Raw genomic sequence first — 21,887 nt, 5'->3', positions numbered from 1 at the left:
ATCAGTGTCAGAATGAGAGGGCAGGGGACATGATGGACCAGGCAAGGCAAACTCTCTCAGGCCTCCCTAGCACGCATGCCAGCATCACGATGCAGAGGGACGGAGGGCTATCTTGAAAGGCAACAGAGTTGAGAAGAGGATGAGTCTGCCCGTTATGAAGCTCATACCTCACATTGAAAAGTGCCGCGTGCTTGGTGATTTGTGTGTCTTACTCATTTCCTTACTCATCCTTACTCATCAACTTCTGTGATGATCCCCATTCTCTAGCTGGGGAAAGAGAGGTAAACCTCTTTTTCTTCCCAAGAGAAAGCCCGTTCCCAGACCTAGGTCAGTAGCTTCCAGGCCAGGACTGGACTGGAGGGGCAGGGGTGCCTTTCACCCAACCTGACTGGTAACCCCGCCCTGCCTTCCTCTGCCCTGTGTCCGCAGGAACATCACGGAGATGATGACCACGGTTTCACTGCAGATTGTTGGGATCATCGAACCCATCATCCAGCATGCAGACTGGTTCTTCCCTGGGGGTATGTGGAGGCAGCCAGGTGTGGGAGGAGCGGGAGGGTCACTGTGACTTCTGAACCTTTGAAAACAAGTACCAGTGCCCAAAGATGTTTGTGGGTTTTTGTTTTTAATCCTTCTACACACACACTCAGGTGTGGGGGTAGAATCATGGCAGTTTCCTACTCTCTGGCCTGAAGATGTCCACTGCCTGTACCAGCCATGTCCATAGATATTTCTCGTCTAACTTCCACACCATGGTTTCTTTAAATCTGTGAATCATGAAATGCTGGTAGCGAAAGGAAAGAGATCCTCTGTTTTATAGATGTAGGGGGAGCTGGAGACTGAGACCTGAGATAAAGGGGACTTTATTCAGGGTTTATGGACCACCTGCGTGCCACCTTTTTGTTATTCTAAGCTGCGTCTTTTGAGTGTCCCTCAACATGTAAAGGTGGAGCTCAAAGGCAATGAGATTCTTTCTTGTACCTGGTTCAAAGTTAGACTCTAAAGGCAGCTATTAAGAGGGAGTTTCGTAAATGTTCTTAACCATGAAAACACCATTACATAAGTATATGACTCTCAGTGGTGACAGCTTTGAAGAGACAGCAGTTGTCGCACTAAATTCTGTTTTCTCTTTAGAAAGAAAGGGTACCATACCTTATGGTTAGTAAACAAAAAGGGTATAATATTAATAATTCTGTGCTCTATCAGAGGTAATCAATTAGTGCTGATCTAACATCAAAGTGTTTGATTGTCTATATTTTGTTTCATGTGTTTTGACTGTGATAGCTTTCACTACTAATCTCATAAGAGTTCTATTGATGACATAAAGTTGGGTGGGAGTAAGAAGTAAGGATAAAGAAATAAAGGAGATAGGAGTTGAAGGTATAATTCTGTAAGTTCTGTGGATAAGCTGATGCGTTACCATTGCAGACAAACAGGCTCTGACTACAAAAGGATGAGATGAGTACTTCCATGTATCCATTTCATAGCAAACACCCTTAGCAACCCTATTGAGATTTCTAGTTTTAACCCTTTTTAATTTTTTCCCTTTGGTTTTCCAGAAGGATATCATCATCTACAAATAGTAACATTGCCTCTTATTTTATTTTCTTGACTGATTCCATTGGCTAGCACTTTTCCAATAGTGTTAAATAACAGAGGTGAGAATGGGCATTGCTCATTTTCCTGATCTAAGTAAGATGGCCCTGGTGTTTCCCTCTTAATCAGGAGGTTTGAGAGAGATGGTTTTGTCTTTCAGGAAATACCCATCTGCTCCTGTTTAAGCTTTGTTTTTAATCACAAATGAGAATTGCATTATTAAATGCCCATCATATTAGTATGATAGGTGAGCACATGTGTTCACCTGTTAATATAATGAATTATAGTAAGATGAATTAATATCAATAGATGACCTAACATGGAACCATGGGATAAAATTTTCTAGGGGTGAAGTGTAAAGGAGAGGCCATCTCTGCTCATCTCTCCCCTGCCCAGGAAGGGTGTGACAGACCAATAGATCATGTATACCCATTCTTTCTTCCCCACAGAGATAGAGTTCAACATCACAGGGAATTATGGGAGTCCTGTGCACGTGAACCACAACGCCAACTACAGCTCAATGCCGTCCCCAGACATGGACCCCACTGACCGGCGACAGCCCGAGCAGGCCCGCCGGCCCCTCAGCGTTGCCACAGATAATATGATGCTGGAGTTTTACAAAAAGGATGGGTATGAGCTGGTGTCCCTTTCTCAATGTTGGGGATTAGAGAAGGGAAGAGTTGAGATGTAACAAAAAACCGGATTGACAGGAAGGCTGCACTTACTAATAGCTGTTCAGGTGACTTGTCACAATTAAACTGTTACCTCAGTCTTGATGCTTTCATCTGTGCTCTTTGGGGTGAGTCGCTTGGCTCGCTTCCCACGCTTCGGGCCAAAGGTAAGTGTAGCCTTCTGAGCAGACAGTTGTGGTCACTATTGATTAGTTCTCATGGAAAAAAAAAAAAAGTTGGTCAACAAGAGCAAGTTTTTAAAAATACGTGCACTTTATTTTGATTCAAAATTTATAAACATATGCAATTCTCAACTCTTTAATGGTTTTACTTTGGTGATATGTCTGCTCATTTGCATTCTTCAGCAACATTAAACGACACCTTTTGTGCATAGTCTAACATGGCCAGTTCAGTCTCTTTGAAACAGAGAAAACCTAAAACTTAAAGCAATACAATTCATAGACTGTAAAATCCTTGCAAATTTTTAAGATTTTTCTCTCCATCTTTTATGATTAATATTTACACCTTCTTGAATGCAGTTGTTATGAGACTCCTAAAGGCGTTCAGCTTAGTTTGCCTACAAGTGACCCTGTCACACTCATTAAATCAGTTTACATCATATGTAATTGCATAATATGATTCCCATAATAAGTAAAATGGGCATAAGCAGGTTACACAGTAAGCACAGCTGATTTGTGGTAAGCATCAGCTCAGCTATGGCAACCAAAATATGTGGACTTCTGAGTGTTCAGCAAGCTGAAGGTGTCAGCTGCTGTGTTTCCCCGAAAATGACCTAGCCGGACCATCAGCTCTAATGTGTCTTTTGGAGCAAAAATTAACATAAGACCTGGTCTTATTTTACTATAAGACCAGGAATATAATATAATATAATATAATATAATATATAATATATAATATATAAATACCGGCTCTTATATTAGTTTTTGCTCCAAAAGACATTAGAGCTGATGGTCCAGTTAGGTCTCATTTTCAGGGAAACACGGTAGTATGTCTTTTAGAAGGAATGCATGCATTGCTTGGTCAAGGAAGTCAGTTGAGTAAACTTTGGTTAGGAATTAAAAATGACTACTATAAAATAAAATTTAGCAACTGCTGCTTCAAAATAGACAGGCCCATAAAGCACCAAATGGGAATATCAGAAATGCAGAAAACAAGAAGCAGAGCAGCTACAACCTTCCACTTTCCGGTCAGACCACTAGGCAACCAGAAAGCTCCATTTATTTGAAACGCCTAAAGGGCGTCAGAGGGAAGGTTGAAAAGCCAGGACTGCAGAGGTGTGAGTCCCCCCACCCTTCTCCTTTTCTGAGTGGGAGGGGAGCTGGCATGGGGACCTACACTGTGTCCTGTGATGATGCAGCAGTGTTCAGAAGGGCAGCGTCCCCAGGTGTTACCTGACCCACCAGACACTCTACATGTGAGGCCAGTGGGAGTTGTTTATCTGCTCTGTGCTGTTGTTTGTTGTTTTTATATCTACCAGGGAAAGAAAAACTGGAAATTCTTACATGTTGAAGGGAGTAGAGGGAAATTTCTTAAATTTATAAAAAAAGAGCAGACTTAGAATCTGATCTTTGCATCACAAGGGAGTCGTAAGTCAGAGAGACAGAGATAGAGATAGAGAGATAGACGAGCTAGCGAGTGCATTGGAATTTGTTTTTAAAACTCAGTTGAAGCAACTCAGTTCCTTTGTGAAGCAGCTCGCTGAGGGATGCCCTGGGGTTTACTTCCGGTCCTGGCTGGCTCACAGAGCACTCTTCTAGTCCTAGGTGTTTGTGCTTCAGAAGTGTGCTCCTCTTTCTCCTTATCAGACCACATTGGATGCCCAGTACCACCCCCCGAAAAGGAATCGAGATGACCTCTAAGAGTTATCACTGTGGAATCTAAGGCACTCGAAGTCCGCTGCACCCCGTAGAATACGGGCAGATGTAGAAGTTTGAACAATGATACTTTAAGCAGATGCCCCATCTCACAAAGTTCTCTTAACTCAAGAACTTTGTAAATGTTATGCCCATTCTGCATAACATTCTGATTTAAAGCTGAAACTGCTTTATATATATATATATATATATATGTATATATATACATATATATATATGTGTGTGTGTATGTTTGTGTGTGTATGTATATGTAAAGTATATGTGCACCTCCTATATCTTTAAAGTATGTGTGTGTGTGTGTGTGTGTGTGTGTGTGTATAGAGAGAGGGTGCCAGAAGAAATGTATACACATTTTAAGAAAGGGAAAAACTGTATTAATTGTAATGCTCAATATATACCAATAACAAAAGATGAATACAAGTCACGTTTGACTTCTGCAATTACAAGAGGTGCTCAGAGTGGTTACCATCAGCGTCCGGACACTTCTGATTACAACGAAATGCTGCTTGAGCATAGATAACAACATCTCTTAAAATGTGGATACAGTGTTTTGTCACCCCTGGTATATATACTTTAAGAATATAGGAGATGCATAACAAATTATTTTTGTACACAAAATGAATATGTTTTATGTGTCTTAAAATTTGTATTGAACATTAAATTAATTGAAGGGCTTACTGGCTTAGGGTAACTCTCACTGAGTTGTCTGGGTGTCAGTGCCTGTGTTATAAAGTACAGAGAGCTTGTAGATAATCAATTCTTAACAAGCTTTAAGACAAACAGAAACCTAAAGTTGTGAGTAAGTCTTTTAGGGAGAGAAAAGGAATTTGCATCAGTTGAGTCTCTGTGTTATTTAGCAATATTAGGGGAAATCTCTGCATGTGTACCCATTTCTGAGCTTTTAAAATCTTTGAAATGCATATCAAAGTCTTCAAACTACTCCTACCCCCTTGAAACACTGACAAATTAAAGCTTGCTTTATTGAGGTTTTTTGGTCAGATTGAAAAAAGAATATATTCAATATATGTCAATAAAGCTGTTACTTTTTTTTTTTTTTTTTTTGAAGGGGAACAGGACTTTATTGGGGAACAGTGTGTACTTCCAGCTTTTTTTTTTTCCAAGTCAAGTTGTTGTCCTCTCAATCTTAGTTGTGGAGGGTGCCGTTCAGCTTCAAGTTGTTGTCCTTTCAGTCTTAGTTGTGGAGGGTGCAGCTCAGCTCCAGGTCCAGTTGCTGTTTTCTAGTTGCAGGGGGCACAGCCCACCATCCCTTGTGGGAGTCGAACTGGCAACCTTGTGGTTGAGAGGACGCGCTCCAACCAACTGAGCCATCCAGGAGCTCAGCAGCAGCTCAGCTCAAGGTGCCATGTTCAATTTTAGTTGCAGGGGGCAGAGCCCACCATCCCTTGCAGGAGTCGAACCAGCAACCTTGTGGTTGAGAGCCCGCGCTCCCACCAACTGAGCCATCCGGGAGCTCAGCAGCAGCTCAGCTCAAGGTGCTGTGTTCAATCTTAGTTGCAGGGGGCAGAACCCACCATCCCTTGTGGGACTCGAGGAGTTGAACCGGCAACCTTGTGGTTGAGAGCCCACTGGCCCATGTGGGGATCTAACTGGCAGCCTTCGGAGTTAGGAGCATGGAGTTCTCACTGCCTGAGCCACCACACCTGCCCCAAGCTGTTACTTTTTAAAAAAGAAAATTTGGGGGAGAAATATTGGATAACATTTTCCCAAGCATCATGATGGCTGTTATATCCTAGATGTCATACCAGGTAGTTTACCCCCAATCCCAGCTCCTAGCTTTGGTCTTGGTGCATTTCTGATTCATATTGACACAGGAAACTGTTTCTTTAGCAAGTCCTGGGGTCAGATTTAGGAGCTAACATACACACTTTTCATGATTGTGGTAGGCAAAATAATGGCCCCCCCAAAGATATTAGGTCCCAAGCCCTCGAAGCTGTAAATATTACCTTTTTGGGGAAAATGGTAACCACATTTGTAGATGTGGTTATAAGGATCTTGAAATACAGAGATGACTCTGGATTCCCAGGATGGGCCCTGAATGCAATCCCATATATCATAAGAGGACAGCAGAGGAGATCTGACACACACATACACAGAAAAGGGGGTATGAAGATGGAGCAGAGAGTGATTTGAAGAGGTGGCCACAAGCCAAGGAATGCTGACAGCCACCAAAAGCCGTAAGAGGCAAGGAAAGAATTTTCCCCGAGAGCCTCTGGAGGGAGCACAGCCCCGCTGGCACCTAGATTTCAGCCCAGTGATACTGATTTTGGATTTTTTAACCTCCAGAACTGTGAGAGAATACATTTCGGTTGTTTACCAACTTTGGGTACTTGTGACAGCAGCCCCAAGAAACTAATACATCCCTCCCCTGCAGCTACACACCAGGAGTTTGATGGTAACATGGCACCAGGTGTTTAGATTTTCCTCCATTGACGATTGAAATCTAATGTGCTCCCTTTGACTCTGAGTTGGCCGCAGTGACTTCCCTAACTGACAATGTAGCAGAAGTGATACTCTGGGCCTTCTGAAGCTAGGTCAGAAGAAGCCTTGTAGATTATGCCTGCGTCTCTTGGAACACTCCTTGGAACCCAGCTACCTTGCCATGTGGGAGTCCAAGCAGATCCTTGGAGAGAAAGAAACTGAAGCCCCCAGCCTTCAACCCCAGCCGAGCACTGAGCTGATAGCCAGCACCCAGTTACTAGCTTTGTGAGTGAGCCATCTTAGAATCTTCTAGGCCACCTCAGCTAGTGCTGTGTAGAGTACACAAGCTGTCCCTCTCTGACTCTGCCACAACCTAAGATAAATGAGCTGCCAAGTTTTGAGAGTGGTTTGTTGTGCAGCAAATGATAGCCAGAACAAGCTTTCAAAAAAAGGATACCGGTGTCTGGCTTCCGTAGCCCCCCTATTCCTCCAGTCTGATTTCATCTGCCTGGGCTAGGAGTCAGGCATTGGTGTTTTTGAAAATGTCCCACATGATGCTCATGTACATTGAGGGCTGAGAACCACTGAATCACAGAAAAATTTTGCCATTCTGAATAAATAATTTTGCAATGATACCGTTTTTTTTTAAATTTTCAAAACTTTCCTACTTTAGCCATTGAATGTCAGCGTGACCTACAGGCCGTGCTACCTCTGCCAAGACTCTGAGTGACACAGTATTAACACATCACACTAGTGCTCACTGGACGTTCCTCATCTCCCACTTGGAAATTTTAGGGTCTAGGTTATTACATGTTTTTAATGTCTTGTTTATATTATCTTTTTTGGTTTGTTTTATGGAATAGTGATATTTGTTTCCTGGATCACTCACCCCAAATAATAAATGAAAGTAACCTTGCAAATCCCTTCTATTTTTTCTGACAATGGCAGAAGTGTTATCCCTAGTCATATCGAATATATATATATGCAAGACCCATTGCTTCTAAAAGAGCCAAGATGTCTGCAGGCTGTTACCCATTGGTCAGGATGGACTCGCGGGCATAAGGATTTGTCAGATGCATCCACTGGCTATGTCCCCAGCAGAGTCGGAACAAACTCAGCGGGGATTGTTGAGGCACCTGTGCAGAAGCCCAGAGGCAAGAATAGGAAAAACGTCAGCGATGAAGCCTCCTTGCTAGCCTCACATCTCTACCCTTCTGATGGGTGCCATCCTCCCCTTTTCTATGCCTCGCTGCCTCCACTCCCTGCCCGATGCCAGCCTCAGACTTCAGACAGATCTCGCCAGTACCACCGCTGCCCATTTCCCTTCTCACGTGCCTGTTTCCTTGGTTCCTGCTGTCCCTGCTGCATGTTTGCCACCTCCTGGCTCTGGCCCATGCTCTCTACACCTGCCCTGTTGGCTGACACATCTGTCCCACTGCCCCTGCTAGCTTCTAGCCTCTTGGATCCCTACACCCACAGGTGGCAAGGCCCTGACAGCATCTGTTAGGCTGCCCGCAGACCCTTGGATCCCAGTGGGAGGGCAATCTGTCCACAGAGATCCCAATGGTCTCGGCTCTTTGTCCTCAGAAGACCAACATGCAGCTCTTCTTTCCACTCTTGAAACTTGACTTGCCTGCAGCCGTTTCACTTGCCCTACAGTGGTGTGGTCCTCAGGGTCCTCTACCAGAGCCAGTTGACAGCAACCCCCCAAAAATCTATGAGGATATTTACAGCAGAGCTAGCAGTGTCCTTAGAACTCAGTTTGGTGTCTGACTCGTCTTCAGCCTGTGCAGGAGGGCTACTCTATGATGGGTCTTGTCCCACCCACCTAGACTTGAACCTCAGTGATCAGTAGTTTGGAACAGTAATTAACTGGGAAGTTTCGAGAGAAATCTGAATGATGCTCTATGGAAGATTGATGACACTGTTGGTTATACTGGATTGACGGGGAGGCCGGGAATCTGGAGTCTGATGAGTTCTTGAAATACATGATTCGGCACATTGAAATTAATCTCTTTAGTATATGACATGTTAGAGTCTTTCTCGGTCTCCACCTTCCCTTGAGCAATTGGGCTCATTCTGCAAGCACAAACTATACTAAAGCCCAAATGGACTGGCCAGGGACAGCGGAAGGTTGCAGGAGTCTCACAGTGACATGGAAGACCTTCTGCAAGTGGGAAGGTTGTGGCCACTCCTGGCAGTCTCCCGTACCCTATCACACTTTGTTTCCCAAGGAACTTCGCAGCCAAGATAACCCATCTTAAGCTTTCCTTCTTTCCTGCCCTGATGACCTGGGCAGGACAGTAAGATTTAAGGGGTTTGTGAGGACCCCTTCTTTATTTTTCTGTTCCTTAAGCCTAGAATCATCCAAGTAGGCTTTCAGCATCCCCTCCTGTGAAACCCACAGTGCCCCTCCTAAGTCATAGATTCCTAGAAGACTAAGGAGCTTAGGGAAAAGGGCCTCTTCCTAACCTCTATCCCTTGTTTTTTGTTCCCTTTCCTTCGACCATAGAACCACCCCAAAATATTTTGATGTTTAGAGCCAGTGTTAGGAAGGGAAGAAATCTGATGTCAGACCCTATAAACCCAGGTGATATGACCCAGATGGGGTCTTTCCAATATCTCATCTCATACTGTACCTGATTCGCTGACACCATATCCTTTCCCCATTCAATCAGCTTGTTTACGGCTTGGGTTCACTCTCTTTATTTCTTTCTCCATGGAGTTTTTTTTTTTTTTTTTTTTTTTTTAATTGTATGTACTTGGCACCTACACGGACAGAACAGCATCACAGTCAAGGTTACCACGTACTGATTTCTTAACAGGTGCTAAGGAATTGGTGCACACTGTTCTATTTTTTTCTTTACAACAACCCTAAGAAAGGAGGGGAGGTGGTATTACTCCCATCTTACAGAGAGAGGGCAATCAGAGGATACTAGATGTTAAATAAGTCATCCATAGCACACAGTAATAAGAAAATCTGGGATTCAGACCCCAAATCCTACATCAAAAGTCCATACTCTTGCCCACAGGGCTGTGCTGCTCCCTAGAAGAATTGGGGTGAGCATGAAAAGGAGTGGGGTCACCCCATCCTTGTGATCCCAAGGAGTGGGCATCGCAGAGCTGCCACCCCAGCTCCACACAATCCAGCTTCCAGGTCTTTATCTTCCCTCCATCAAGATATTGTATGATTCTCTATATGGCCAACTGGTCAACCCCATAAAATACCATTTGCATAGCTAGACAGACCACTTATGGGGACACCCTGTGTTTCCCATCTCTCACCCCCACAACCCAGTGCATGACGACTTGGTATCCTCCCTGAGGCAATGGCCCAAAGACGTGCTAGATGTATCTTCGCACTCAATCATGATAAAATTCCTTCACGGAAATGCTGGAAGTGGGATGGGAAGTATCAGCCTTATTCTGTAGTTGAGGAGGGAGCCCTACTGAGTCAGTGAATGGTTCAGCTGGATCTTCAGGCCTGGATCATTCCAGAACAGATTCCGTAATACAGTCTCATGAAAAATGCAAAGTGTGGCTTATGATAAATTCCATGCAAATATAAGGTCCTGGGAGACTAAGTGGAGTTAAACGGGAGATTGTACGTCATTGCCTTGCCGAGGTGAGGATGTGTCACCTGGTCTACCCCACATGGCTCAGTGGTGAGTGGGGGAGAACTCTGCACCCCCTGCTCCTCAGCTCCTTGCCCTAACTATCCTTCTTACCATAACCCCTTGTCCTGACTTTCTGAAAAGATCAATTGTCATTTAATACATGCCCACTGTGAACGTGATGCTACCTCCCAAGAAAATAATTTCAGGTGGAGAGTGGTGATTCCATATGGCATAAAAGTGAAAGTACGTGTTCAGCTGTTACTTCTTTGTTGGTGACATTTTGCCACTGATGGCAGGTCTCACTCTGTCCATACCCCATGCCCCAGCTGGCTCCTTCACTTGGTAAACTAGGAGATCACCAGGTAGCCTGGCATCTATGGTTGCTCACGCTGAAGATGCCATTGGAAGTAGAAGGCATAGCCCACCAGCCCTGACCCTGAAGCCCCTGCCTCCCCTCCCTTCACCTCCACCAATGTCTTTCTAAGTGAAAGAGAATCGGGTAAGAAAAACAGTGAGGCTTGCATGCCTGCCATCCTCAGCCACCATTGCAACGAAGTGATATCAGTTCCCTGCTCCCAGAGGAATATTAAGCTTCTTGCTCTTTGTATCTTGATAAATTCTGAAGCCCAGGAACACAGTTTGATACTCCTTGGAGCCCTCTTTAAATATCAGGGGATGCAACTCGACCCTGTGCCAGACATTTGAGTTGCCTCCAAAACTGATTCTGGGTCTCCTATAGGAGGTGCTTATTTATTGTCAGAGGGTCTTGAGACCCAAGATGACTTGAAAGCTAGTGGATCCTGGAAAGAGACTGACCTCTCCTCCCTACCCTCCGGTGCCTCCTCAGAGCCATCCAAGGAAGATGAGAAAAAATTAACATTGATATTACACACGAAAAGGTCTCTGTGGATCCTACAGAGGAAAGAGTGTCAGGAAGGTGTCTCCCTCCCAGTGTGTGCTCAGCTTTTAGCACCATTTCTTCACTGTGTACCATGCCGTCTCCATGCCAAGTTGTATTTCCTTAAAGGGCCTAAATCCCACTTGCTACAACCAAGCTCTATACTTGAACACTTTTTATTTTTTAATCTTGCTACCCCTTTGCAAGGTAAATGTGACTTTTCAGGTGCACAGGGTCTCATGGTGTCCTAGCTTTGTGCGTCTGACCAGTGTGGGTGAGAATAAGAGGTCAGAGCAAGCACACAGAAACCGTCACACCCACACCCCACTGTGCATACAGGGTGGACGCTGGCTGGGAGTATGTGTTTTCTCCCTGTGAATGTCTGTGTCTTCCCAGATACCAGAAATATTAGCTCTTGCCTTAGTCAGTGAAGCCTCGACTACGTCCCACAGTACAAGTTACCACCTAGACCAGGGAAAAGGAATTAACTGCCTTCTAAATCATGGAACTTAAAAGTAAGCAGGTGACTATTATTCCCTCATCAATCTTTTTCCTCCCTTAGGATGCCCTCTCATGCCCACCTGTATGCACTGATCTCAGCGCTTCAGCTTCTCTCTTTATTCACCTGTAAGCTTGATAGAATAAGATTTTTCACCCATGCAAATAGAAGAGTCACTTTAAGAGACCAACAAAATCAAAATCATTTTTTGCCACAATAAAAGCCCCATGCTAAGACTCTGACCTTGACGAGACAACCTATATGTCCGAAGAAAGACGTAGTTTTTTTGACACTAATATCTGTATGTTTCTGTCCCTGCAGCCTTAGGAAAATCCAAAGGTACAGTATCCTCGGGTAGCTACAGGCCATGTTCAGTCTCTGAAAACTAAGCGAGCTATGCCTTAGTGAGCTCTGCCAGAGGTGAATGTGCCGCGTCTGGTTGCTTGGCCCACTTAACTGAAGCTGACTGTAATCTCATCATTAAAACGGAATCGGAACAGAGAGTGACCCTAGGCCCGGTCAGCCCGTTCCCTGCAGTGTAGACAAGCGGGTGTGGCCTGCAGAGGCGGTAGCTTGGCCAGGGTCCTGGGGCTAATGACTGGGCCCCGTGCTGTAAACCGCAAGTGACAAGAAGAAGGATGGATATTTAGAGTCTCCTGCTGGTTGGTGCCATGTTCTAGTCCCATGCTGCCCGTGTCCCAGTCCCGCCCACCTGCCTCTCCCACCTGAGAGGAGTGAGTGCCCCCCAGAGAGGCTGCATTCTGCCCTGAACGATCAGCTGGCTTTGGCAGAGGGTAGACACACCGCTGCCTGCTGTGCCAGGGCCACTGGTGAGGCCTGCCTGGGGCAACCAGGATGCTCCAAGCGTTGCCTGTCTGTCAGTGGAGCCCTGCTGATGCCTCGCTTCTCTGAGCCCAGGAAGGTGCTAAGGCTGCACTGCTGTTCTCCTAACACGGATGTGCTTGAATGTGTCCGCTTCATGGGGGAGGGAGCCTGTCACCTGTCACGCGTGGGTAAGCACGTGTCTTTGTGTCCCTCACCAGCATGGGCGTGAGGGTGATGGACACGTCCTGGGTGGCTCGAAGAGGCTCCTCTGCCGGCCGGAAAGGGTCGTGTGCCCCGCCCTCCATGCAGCCCCCTGCCCCGCCCGCCGAGCTGCCATCATCCCTTGCTGAGCAGCCCCTGGACGACCCCGCAGTACCCTCGCTTTCTCCATCAAGCATGGGCCTCCAGCCAGGGGCTGAACGGACCAGGTAAGCCTGGGGCGGGCTGCCTGCGGTGCAGGGTGTGGTGGGGTTTGCTGCACCCACTCCAGGCCTCTTGGACGCTGTCATTTCCCCCCATTTCTAAGCATTCGTGTTGGCTTTCTGCATGATGCTGACACCCAATAAATCATTCACAGCTCCCTGGATTATCAGATAAATGCCAGGCTTCCCAAGAATTGCATCCCTAAGCAAACAGCAGAAGTATCAGGTGGCAGCGTGCTAATGTGGTGTGAGGCATCTCAGTTCCCAGCTCTCCACGTCCCCTTCCAAAGCTGTTAGCATTTCCCTAGTTTGAAATTTAGAATGTCGGTATTTCTCTTTTCTTCCCCTCCACTTTTAGATTCGTAGGGGCCATTTTCCCTGCTCACATGAGTGCAAATCAGGGAAGTAGTGGAGGTCATGTGGTCATGCTGACCTGGTGAGCTTCTTGCAGGTGCACAGTTGTGTTTCCATTCTGTGAAGGGAAGAAAAAAGAACAAGCTCATTCCATCACTAGTTCGCTGAACATTTATGGAGGAATGTGTCCATCCAAAGATGAAAGATGTAACCTGTGCCCTTAAGACATACACGTTCCAGTGAGCAAATACTCACAAATCATGAAGGCACATGGTCATACCCAGGGACGCGGGGGAAGGGGGCTGTACCTGGCCCCTCTTTGAAAGGGGGCGGTCGGAGGGGATTCTAGAAGCTGGAATCACACAGTGAAGCTACTTTGCTATTAACAGCAATTAGGAAAACTATCTGCTCTCCAACAACTTAGGAGACCTAGGAAAGTGAGTCACATCAGACACGGCTTTACATTCTGTTATTAGAGGATGCAGCATTCCTCCAGGCCACTGCTGGAAAACATTTGGGGTTTGGGGAAGATGATTCTTTTAACCCAATCTTTGTATGCGTGCGCCCATGAGTACATAGACACACCAACCCCCTACGTGAAGGGGTTGCAGGCTTTCTTTTTTCTTTAATGAGCAGTTCTCTTCCCTGCGAAATTGGAAAATGACAAAGGGAAAGGGGACAATCACAGAGTTTAGGAAGGGGACACTGACACTGGATGTGGTTGGGTTGTTGCTGTTGGCTCCAAGTCAGAGACAATGCAAGGACTCTGGCACTGGCTGTGTACTCACTGGGCTTCAGGTCCACTTGAGAGATGCAGATGGGGGAGAGCGAGTTCAGTGGAGAAGCAGAGGCAATGGCTGAGGGCCAGAGACTGATGAGGAAGAGATTTGGACGAATTGATTTGCTGGGAAGGTTCCCTTTGCACACACTGGCTCCACTCTGATTTCCCATCTTATCACCGAGACTTGGTGCCAACAGCATTTGGCATATAAATGATGTTTCTGGAAAATACCCCTCCAAGATGGATTTCCCCTGGCTCTGAGATGTTCCCAGAATGTTGCAGATGAGTGGCCTCGCAGAGTCACACATGGGCAGGGAACACCGCCCACTGGTTCAGATGATATACAAGGTCAGTCCCATTGCTGTACAGTCAGACGTCACACTGGCCCCTTTTCCCAGAGTAACCAGTCCTGTAGATTTCCTTTGGGTGTCAATGTCCTTATTTGTCTTGTACCACTCTTACTTTCCCCACATGGATTCCTCCCAATACAAATGGCTGTTCCATTGCTTTGTTTCTTTGTTTCTGTTTTCTTGGACATTCACAGCCCAGACGATGTTTCTTCCAGTACCAGATTCCTGTTACTGCTCCCCCACCCCCAAGGATGGCAGGCCCTCCCCTGCCTGTGGCTTGCTCCAGCGTTCCCATTCCCCACAAGGGTCATCCCCTCGAGGCTGATGGTCTCTCCAGCCAGGCTCAGCCTCTGTACCCTGCTCATCTGCTTGGCATTAACTCCAACCCCAAACACTTCTTCCTGCCCCTTTGCACCCAAGCTCACTGAGTCACACATCCCCAAATCTCACCTGTCTTCACGCGTGCTGTAACTGTGCTTCATCCATCTCGGGCTCCTGATAGCTATGTTACTTACACCCCAGCTCTCCCCACTCGGTCAGCTGATCTATGCTGGAGAGAGAGGATCCAGGCAATGTATGTAAATACTTGTTTCTACAGTGGGGGGAGTGTGCAGGTGTGAAGGAAAAGAAGAACGAGCTTCTAGGGCCCTAGATTCCTTAGACAGATGTCTGTCCAGAGGAAAGAAGGAGCCTATTGTCCCACAAGAAGCAATTATGTTGTTTGCTAGTTTCGTGTTTTCTTCTGTTTTACCTTCTCCCTTAATGGAGGTGGAGATGGACAGGACAGAGTGATACCTGTCATTAACACCTGAGTGCCTGGTTACCTTGGGCCTGAAGAAGAATGAAAGACATTTTTGCCCAACAGGAGTGAGGGAAGGGTTTTCTGGGTTTTGTTGTTGTTGTTCCATTAACAGAGTAGAGAAAGGAACTGTTGCTCTTCTAGTCCTCTGATGGAATAGCTTTTTCCCTTGGGGAATTACGTAGTGTGATGTAACACTCATCCTGAGAAGGACAGAACTTACTAGTACCTTGAGTGTGGGCTCCTTTCATTCCTCCACGGAGAGAAGATTAGCTGTACATTGATCATGTTTGCTCTTCCAGCCCAGGTCCCTCTCTGCCTCCCAGCCTTTCTCACTATACCTCAGTGGAATGAGCAGTATATTCCTAGCTCTTTAATGTTTAGTTTCTAGACAAATGTAGGGAAGAAATGGGCTGTAACTAGTTTTGGGGGGAAGAAATAATCATTGCAAAGGATTTAGGTTTCCACTCTCTGTGCCCTACCTGAGGGCATCAGAATCCAAGCAGGTTCCAGCAAAGGTGACAGATAGCTCCCAACTCCAAGGTCACCTCCCTCTTTTGTTAGGGGCTACCTGGAACATTATGTTGAAAACAAGTGAGAACTCTGTGGGGGAAATGTGGGGATGAATTGGTGATGTCTGTGATGGGTGGCGTGTTGGGGAGGACGGTAGGGAGTGAGGAGCTGACCATTTATTTGCCATCCCTGGTCTGTGGAGTGGAGTGGAGTAGGGTGTCTTTTAACATGTACCTCATCCTTAGGAGAAGGCCTGAGAAAGAGCCAGCAGTGGAGGATGAACCCTCTTTGGGACCTCGTGACCCAGGGTGTCCCTTTATCAATTCAAGGGACTCCAGAAGCCCTCACTGCCATTGACCCTAATCCTCCCTCCACGCCTGGTAGACCGGGACTCAAACTGGCCCACATCTGGACATTGAAATCCTACCATTTGCTGAGACCTGCTACTGAATTTGAGGATGGGTCCCCAATTCCTCCCCTGCTTGGAGGTGGGAATGAGGTTCAAGGAAAGTAGCTGGGAGCCATGGCCGTAAGGCTTGGCAGTGTGAGCCCAAGTCATCAGCCCTCACTCAGCACACGGACCCTAAGAAGGTCTTGCTCTGGTCTGCTGTGGATACAGGAGGGACACAGCACTGAGGTGTTCCAGTTTCTGAATGTCCGAGAATGCCAGTGTTGATCACAGGGTAGAGGGGGAGAGCTCAGGGGCCCTGCCTCCCACTGCTCATGGTCTCCTGATGGAGAGAGGGCAGCGGTGTGGAGAGGGAACCGGCAGTGAGTGCCACACCAAGGGGAAAGTGGGACCCAGGCCATCTGAGCCCCCAGAAGGGACAGTCACCTCTGGGGGCGTCTTTGAATATGTTCAGAAGGTCCTGAGACAGACCAGGCTGGGACAGACCAGAGCTGGCCCAGAGGCACACGTACTGAGATCCACAATGCTGGTGCTACGAGGCCTGAGTTCAGGGGTTCACTCTTGTCCTTTGTGCTTACGTTTTAGCACTTCTAAAAGCAAGGAACTTTCTCCAGGATCTGGGCAGAAAGGAAGTCCAGCTTCCAGCCAGGGGGCTCCCAGTACAGGGACGCAACCAGGAGCACAAGCGGGCACCAGTCCCGGCCAGCTACCCGCAGACCAGAGTCCTCACACCCTCCGGAAAGGTACGTCACCGCCTCGCTCCACATCGGTCTCAGGCCAGACATCGCTGCACGTGTGCTGCCTGGGAACTCATTTCCCTCACTTAGCACGGATACTTAGAAACCGTGGCTTAGTGGAACATTCCTGGTCTGGGCATTCGAGGTTTGGCAGCTAACCAACTCCAAGAGGGATCATTTCATCACTATTCCTCCATTTCCTCACTTGAACAGTGGGCTCGTTAGTGGCGTGTACAGGATATTGCTTCCTGTGCCCTAAGACCTCTGTGCAGAATCACTGCTCAGGATGACGTGTGTCTCCCACAGACCCCACCAGGCTCTGCCGCCATCATTTAAGATGTGTGGGGTCTTCTGCCTGTCAACCGGGGCCTCACACAGCTGCCTTCCCTGGGATTGTTTGTCGAATGTGACACAGAAGAGGGAATCAGATTGTTTCTACAGGAGTCCTGCCCTCCCCTATTTCCATTTTAGAAGGTCTGAGAATTTCTTCACAGACCCCGGAGCTGCCCACTGGAACTCACTGTAAAAGGCCCAGTTATTCTCCTGAAGTGACCCCCAAAATTTAGAGACATGCTCCGCGGTGATGTTCCATACATGGGGAACTGCAGGGAATGTGTGTGCTTACCCAAATCTTTTCTGTTGGTTTTCACCTTATGTCACCACTTTACAAAGTCTTTAACTTGTTTATAATAGCCTATTGTTTCATTTGTTCTCAATTCAGGCCTTTCTAGCTTGTAGGTATGGATTTAGTGCCAGGATTTGTGGAGCAGGGCTGGTTCACCTTATCCACACATACCTTCACGACAGGTAGATTTCCTGCCATCCTGGCTCCAGGCTGCGGTGGCAATCCCGTTATCCACGTCTGCTCTCACCCAGTCCTTCCATCTTGTCCCTATTCATGCATTATGCATCCTACAAGCAGTTACTGGGCCCCTACTAGGTGCAGAGCTCTAAGGATGTAACAGCAACAGGCATAGCCTCTCCAGAAAGGTAAATATGGAACTATAATACAACGGTGGTGCCGTTCAGGGCAGTATGGGGTACTCGGGACACCCTTCCAGACATAGGAATTGAGCCACAGTGGTGGGGGCAGGGAGGTGGAATTTAGCATTTCAGGGTTTTTTCCCAGCAACAACAGATTTTCCTTGCAGTCTAGATAGACTTCTTTGGCCATCTTTGTGTACAAGGACTTTAGCCTGTCCCCCACCCTCTGAGTGGGGTGACAACAAGCCATTGTTTTGCCCAGTGGAGTCAGGGCTCCCAGTCCAGGCCAGTCAGCTAACTAGTTGGCCCTCTCAGTTTTCACAGCACATTGGGACTATGAGGTGGCCTAGAATGGTACAGGTCCCTTTCCCAAGTGGCATTCAGTAGCTCAGAGCCATCTTTTGAAAGGTACAACTTCTTCACCCTCCACCATCGCCCCCATTGGCACACTTACCTTTTTTCTTTTTGAAGCCCTCAGTCTTTTGAGAACGTGCCTACAGTTGTACATTATGGCTTCATCCTGTCACTACCAAGAAGTGGTAAATGTCATCATAGACTACATGGTGATGTCACTGCATCCTCCCTCTTCCAGCTCATGTAGGACAAGACAGGTTCAAGCATGATCCCTGGAGTCTCCACTTGCTTCTCACCCACCGGAGTAATTCCCACATTAGCCAGTAGTGCTGAAAAGTGGTTTTATTATAAGTCATGCTTATCTGGTGCTTTATACACATGGTTCCATTTAATTATTGCAATCCTGCGGAGAGGAGGTTTAAATAAATATCCCCTGGGCTTACAGTGGGTAAGACAGGGGAGGAATTTGAGCCCATGTTGGTGGGACCCAGGAGAACATGTCATTTCCTTGTCCACACTGCACAAGGAAGGACCAGGGAAGTGCATTTTAGAATAGATTTTATTCCATGGAGGGGTGAGGAGTGAGGGGTGGGAGAAGTGTCCCTGGTGCCTCTTGAGGGCTTAGAGGACAATTTCTTCTAGAATTAATGGTACCCACAGCCGGCACTCAATTGACAGATTAGTGATCGCTTTCTCAAGACCTTTGCCCATCAATGGGATCATCTGAGTGTTTGAATTTGTCATCCTCCCCAGTTCATTTTTAATTAAAAGTATAATTTATTTGTTACCCTTTGGCATGATTAAGTAAAGAAAAAGTAAAACAAAAGCAATGCAGAGGAGGTCGGGGCTTAAAACAATGCAGTAGATCTGTCTATACTCGTATTTGTACCCAGAGGGTACGATTCCTGAAAGAAAAGCACCTCAGAAGCAAGCATGCTGTATCGGGGGAAGGACAGATATGATGGAGGCACTGGGCTTCTGTGGCCAAAGTACGTGGTCATGTGTCCTTATTATGGGAGCCAAGAGCCATTGGGCAGGTTCAGCCAAAAGTCAGAGTTTCCTATTCTAAGGACAAGCATCCCGAACAGGGTCCACTGTCATAGGTTGAACTCCAGTTGTCCTCTGTTGGACCCTCTGTCCCTGACTCACTCTCCCTCAGCATAGCACCCATACCTTTTACCACTCCGAGGTGGTGACAGGACACTGGGAAATCAGTCACTGCCTGTGGATGGGAAATTTGTGCTGCAGTTTGGCTGTGTGTGTGTGTGTGTGTGTGTGTGTGTGTGTGTGTGTGTGTGTGTGTTGGCAGGAATTCAGAGACGACGAGGAGAAATTAGTGAACAGATGGGGAAATATGAAAATTTGCAGTTCTAGGTGATGTTTTTTAAAAATTGTATTGGCTGCTCTCAGGGTAGCAAGAGCCGGGGGTGGGGGTGAGGAGGTGGCAAAGGTTAGGAGGTGGTGAAGGGTGTGCTAATAGGCTACATAGACAATGGGCTTCATTTAACAACCTTGTGTGTTGCTCTTGTGTTGTGTTTTCTCTTCCAGTTTCCAAGAAGGTGGCACCAATTCCACCCAAGGTCCCCTTTGTCCAGCCGGGCACTGTGACTGACCAGTCCGCCGGCCAGCCATCCCCACTCAGCCTGTCTCCTACCCCACCAAGCACCCCATCGCCCTACGGACTGAGTTACCCTCAAGGGTACTCCTTGGCCTCAGGCCAGCTCTCCCCAGCTGCTGCAGCTCCCCCTCTGGCCTCTCCTTCCAGCTTCACAAGCACTTTAACCAAATCACGGCCCACCCCTAAGCCCAGACAGAGACCCACCCTGCCGCCTCCTCAGCCTCCCACAGTGAACCTCTCAGCCTCTAGTCCACAGTCCACGGAGCATCCCATGCTAGATGGCATGTCCCCCGGGGAAAGCATGTCTACAGGTAACCAAGCCTCGGTTCCCTCAGATTTTCCCATGAACCTTAGTGAAATGTGCTGAGGGGAGGGGCTACCGGTGCCCGCCAGTTCATAGATCCCTGCTTGCCACAGGATGGCTGAGCTGGTGCCACTGTGGCTTCCACCACAGTGGATCCTTTGACACCACCCTCAAGCCAGTGGAAAGCAGCTCAGGATGGATCCAAGTCACCCCGCAGAGGGGCTTCTTAGGGGATTCTCCCAACCGAATGCCTGTGGGCCCAGGGCTCTGATGCTGGCGGTAATTTGGGTGTTGAATGCCCTGAATTCTTTGGAGTGGTGCTTCAGGAGAGGCTGGACGCAGCGTTGTGATTGCAGAATAGCACAGGTGAGGGGTGGAGGCTTTCCTTGTGTAGAGAGAGCCCAAGGATCTAAACAGGTACAAACCTGTATCTTGAGAACAGACACGAAGAACCAAAGACATTTTTTTCCTATTACTTAAATAAGCCTAATTAGAAACATGGATTTCTAGCAATATATATTTAGAAAGGGGTCAGTTTCAGAAAAGCTGCATGTCCCCCTGTTGTTAAAGGAGCTAATTGGACAAGCCCACAACAGCTAAATTTAGTTTTGCTTTAAGTTTAAAATCAAAGATGGAGCTCTTTCCCCCCAAGGGAAAAAACTGTATAAGCATGAAATCACAAACACACACCAGAAACTGTGTGTTCGTTACAAGAGGACATTTTTGAAACATCGCTCCACTCTGACACCTGAGATTAGATCTGACCACGGGGCATATTTGTGGTGCCCACTAACGTAGGCATAGCATTTTCCTCACGCAGGGAGGCAGGCCACGGGCTGGGCGCTGTCTTGGAACAGGGACAGCTTGCCGTGTCAGCAGGCGGCAGAGCAGTGCACACATGCTTAGTGTTGTCCCAAGTGGCAGAAGGTGAGGGAGCTTGGGATGGAACACACACACACACACACACACACACACACACACCAAACACCACAGAGATACACAGATACCACCCACACACAGTACACAGAAACACTACCCAAATACACATACATCCATGCATACACACCACACAAGTACACTGTATAAATACACACACCACGCAGACACAAAGAACAATGCAGTCCTAGGTGCACTGGGATTTCTCATAGGGATTGTGCTTTTATTCCTATGTCCTTCTCCAGGAGTGATGTTTGTTTTCACTTGATTAGATAGCAGGGGTGAGCCTGTGGGGTTCAGTAGCTTGCTGCCTATGAAAAGGCCAGTCCAATTGGAGTGTTTGCAATGGGTCGAAAGATTTAAATATTGTGGGCAACAGCCGTCTGGTGATTTGGCTTCTTCATTTTGGGATGTGATTACTGTCGAAGGTACAGCTGCTGTCATTTACCCTGAGGCTCATAAAAAATTAAGGTAATTCCTCTTTGAAAGACGACAGTGAGCACCACTTTCCACGGGTGGTTCTTGGTGATGGGTCCTGAATGAGGCCTGATGGAGGGGGCACAGGCCTGCTGCCCTCAGGGCTCATGGCCACACCCCACGAGCTCGTGGTCACCCCCAGTAAGCTAGAGGGGCTGCTCCTCCCAACACCTCAGCCTGCCAACGAGTGCAGCTGCCCCAAGGAAGGGACACAGCATAGGGTTGATACTGGAAGCAACAGAATGAGCAGCAGGTATCACTGAGGAAGAACAGAGAGATAATAGAACGAGGAGAACTCTGGGGGCAAAAAGTGGGCAACAGAAAGCACAGAGGGGCAGCCAGTGTCCCCACAATCACATGAGGAATGTAATAATCCTCTTTCCATTGCACCAGGTCGCAGTAATAATGC

The 21,887-nt window shown here is 47.3% G+C and overlaps 1 protein-coding gene across 7 annotated transcripts in view; it reads left to right on the top strand.

Moving 5' to 3' along the window:
• Nucleotides 1-21,887, top strand: part of ARHGAP44 (Rho GTPase activating protein 44) — a 171,480-nt gene that overhangs the window by 145,148 nt on the left and 4,445 nt on the right. For 2 of the 7 annotated variants that reach the window (XM_019755257.2, XM_019755259.2), the window contains exons 15-20: nucleotides 430-521; nucleotides 2,046-2,226; nucleotides 11,937-11,954; nucleotides 12,659-12,868; nucleotides 16,654-16,811; nucleotides 19,692-20,072. In XM_019755257.2, coding sequence (XP_019610816.2) covers nucleotides 430-521; nucleotides 2,046-2,226; nucleotides 11,937-11,954; nucleotides 12,659-12,868; nucleotides 16,654-16,811; nucleotides 19,692-20,072 — 1,040 coding nt within the window. The remainder of the gene's footprint in view (nucleotides 1-429; nucleotides 522-2,045; nucleotides 2,227-11,936; nucleotides 11,955-12,658; nucleotides 12,869-16,653; nucleotides 16,812-19,691; nucleotides 20,073-21,887) is intronic. The other 5 variants (XM_019755260.2, XM_019755258.2, XM_019755264.2 and 2 more) reach the window with 4 other exon arrangements.

The sequence above is a fragment of the Rhinolophus sinicus genome, linkage group LG15 (assembly GCF_036562045.2).
Source record: "Rhinolophus sinicus isolate RSC01 linkage group LG15, ASM3656204v1, whole genome shotgun sequence".
NCBI classification, from domain to species: Eukaryota; Metazoa; Chordata; class Mammalia; order Chiroptera; family Rhinolophidae; genus Rhinolophus; species Rhinolophus sinicus.
The sequence above is the reverse complement of the archived record's forward strand: the minus strand, read 5'-3'. Positions and strand labels throughout refer to the sequence as shown.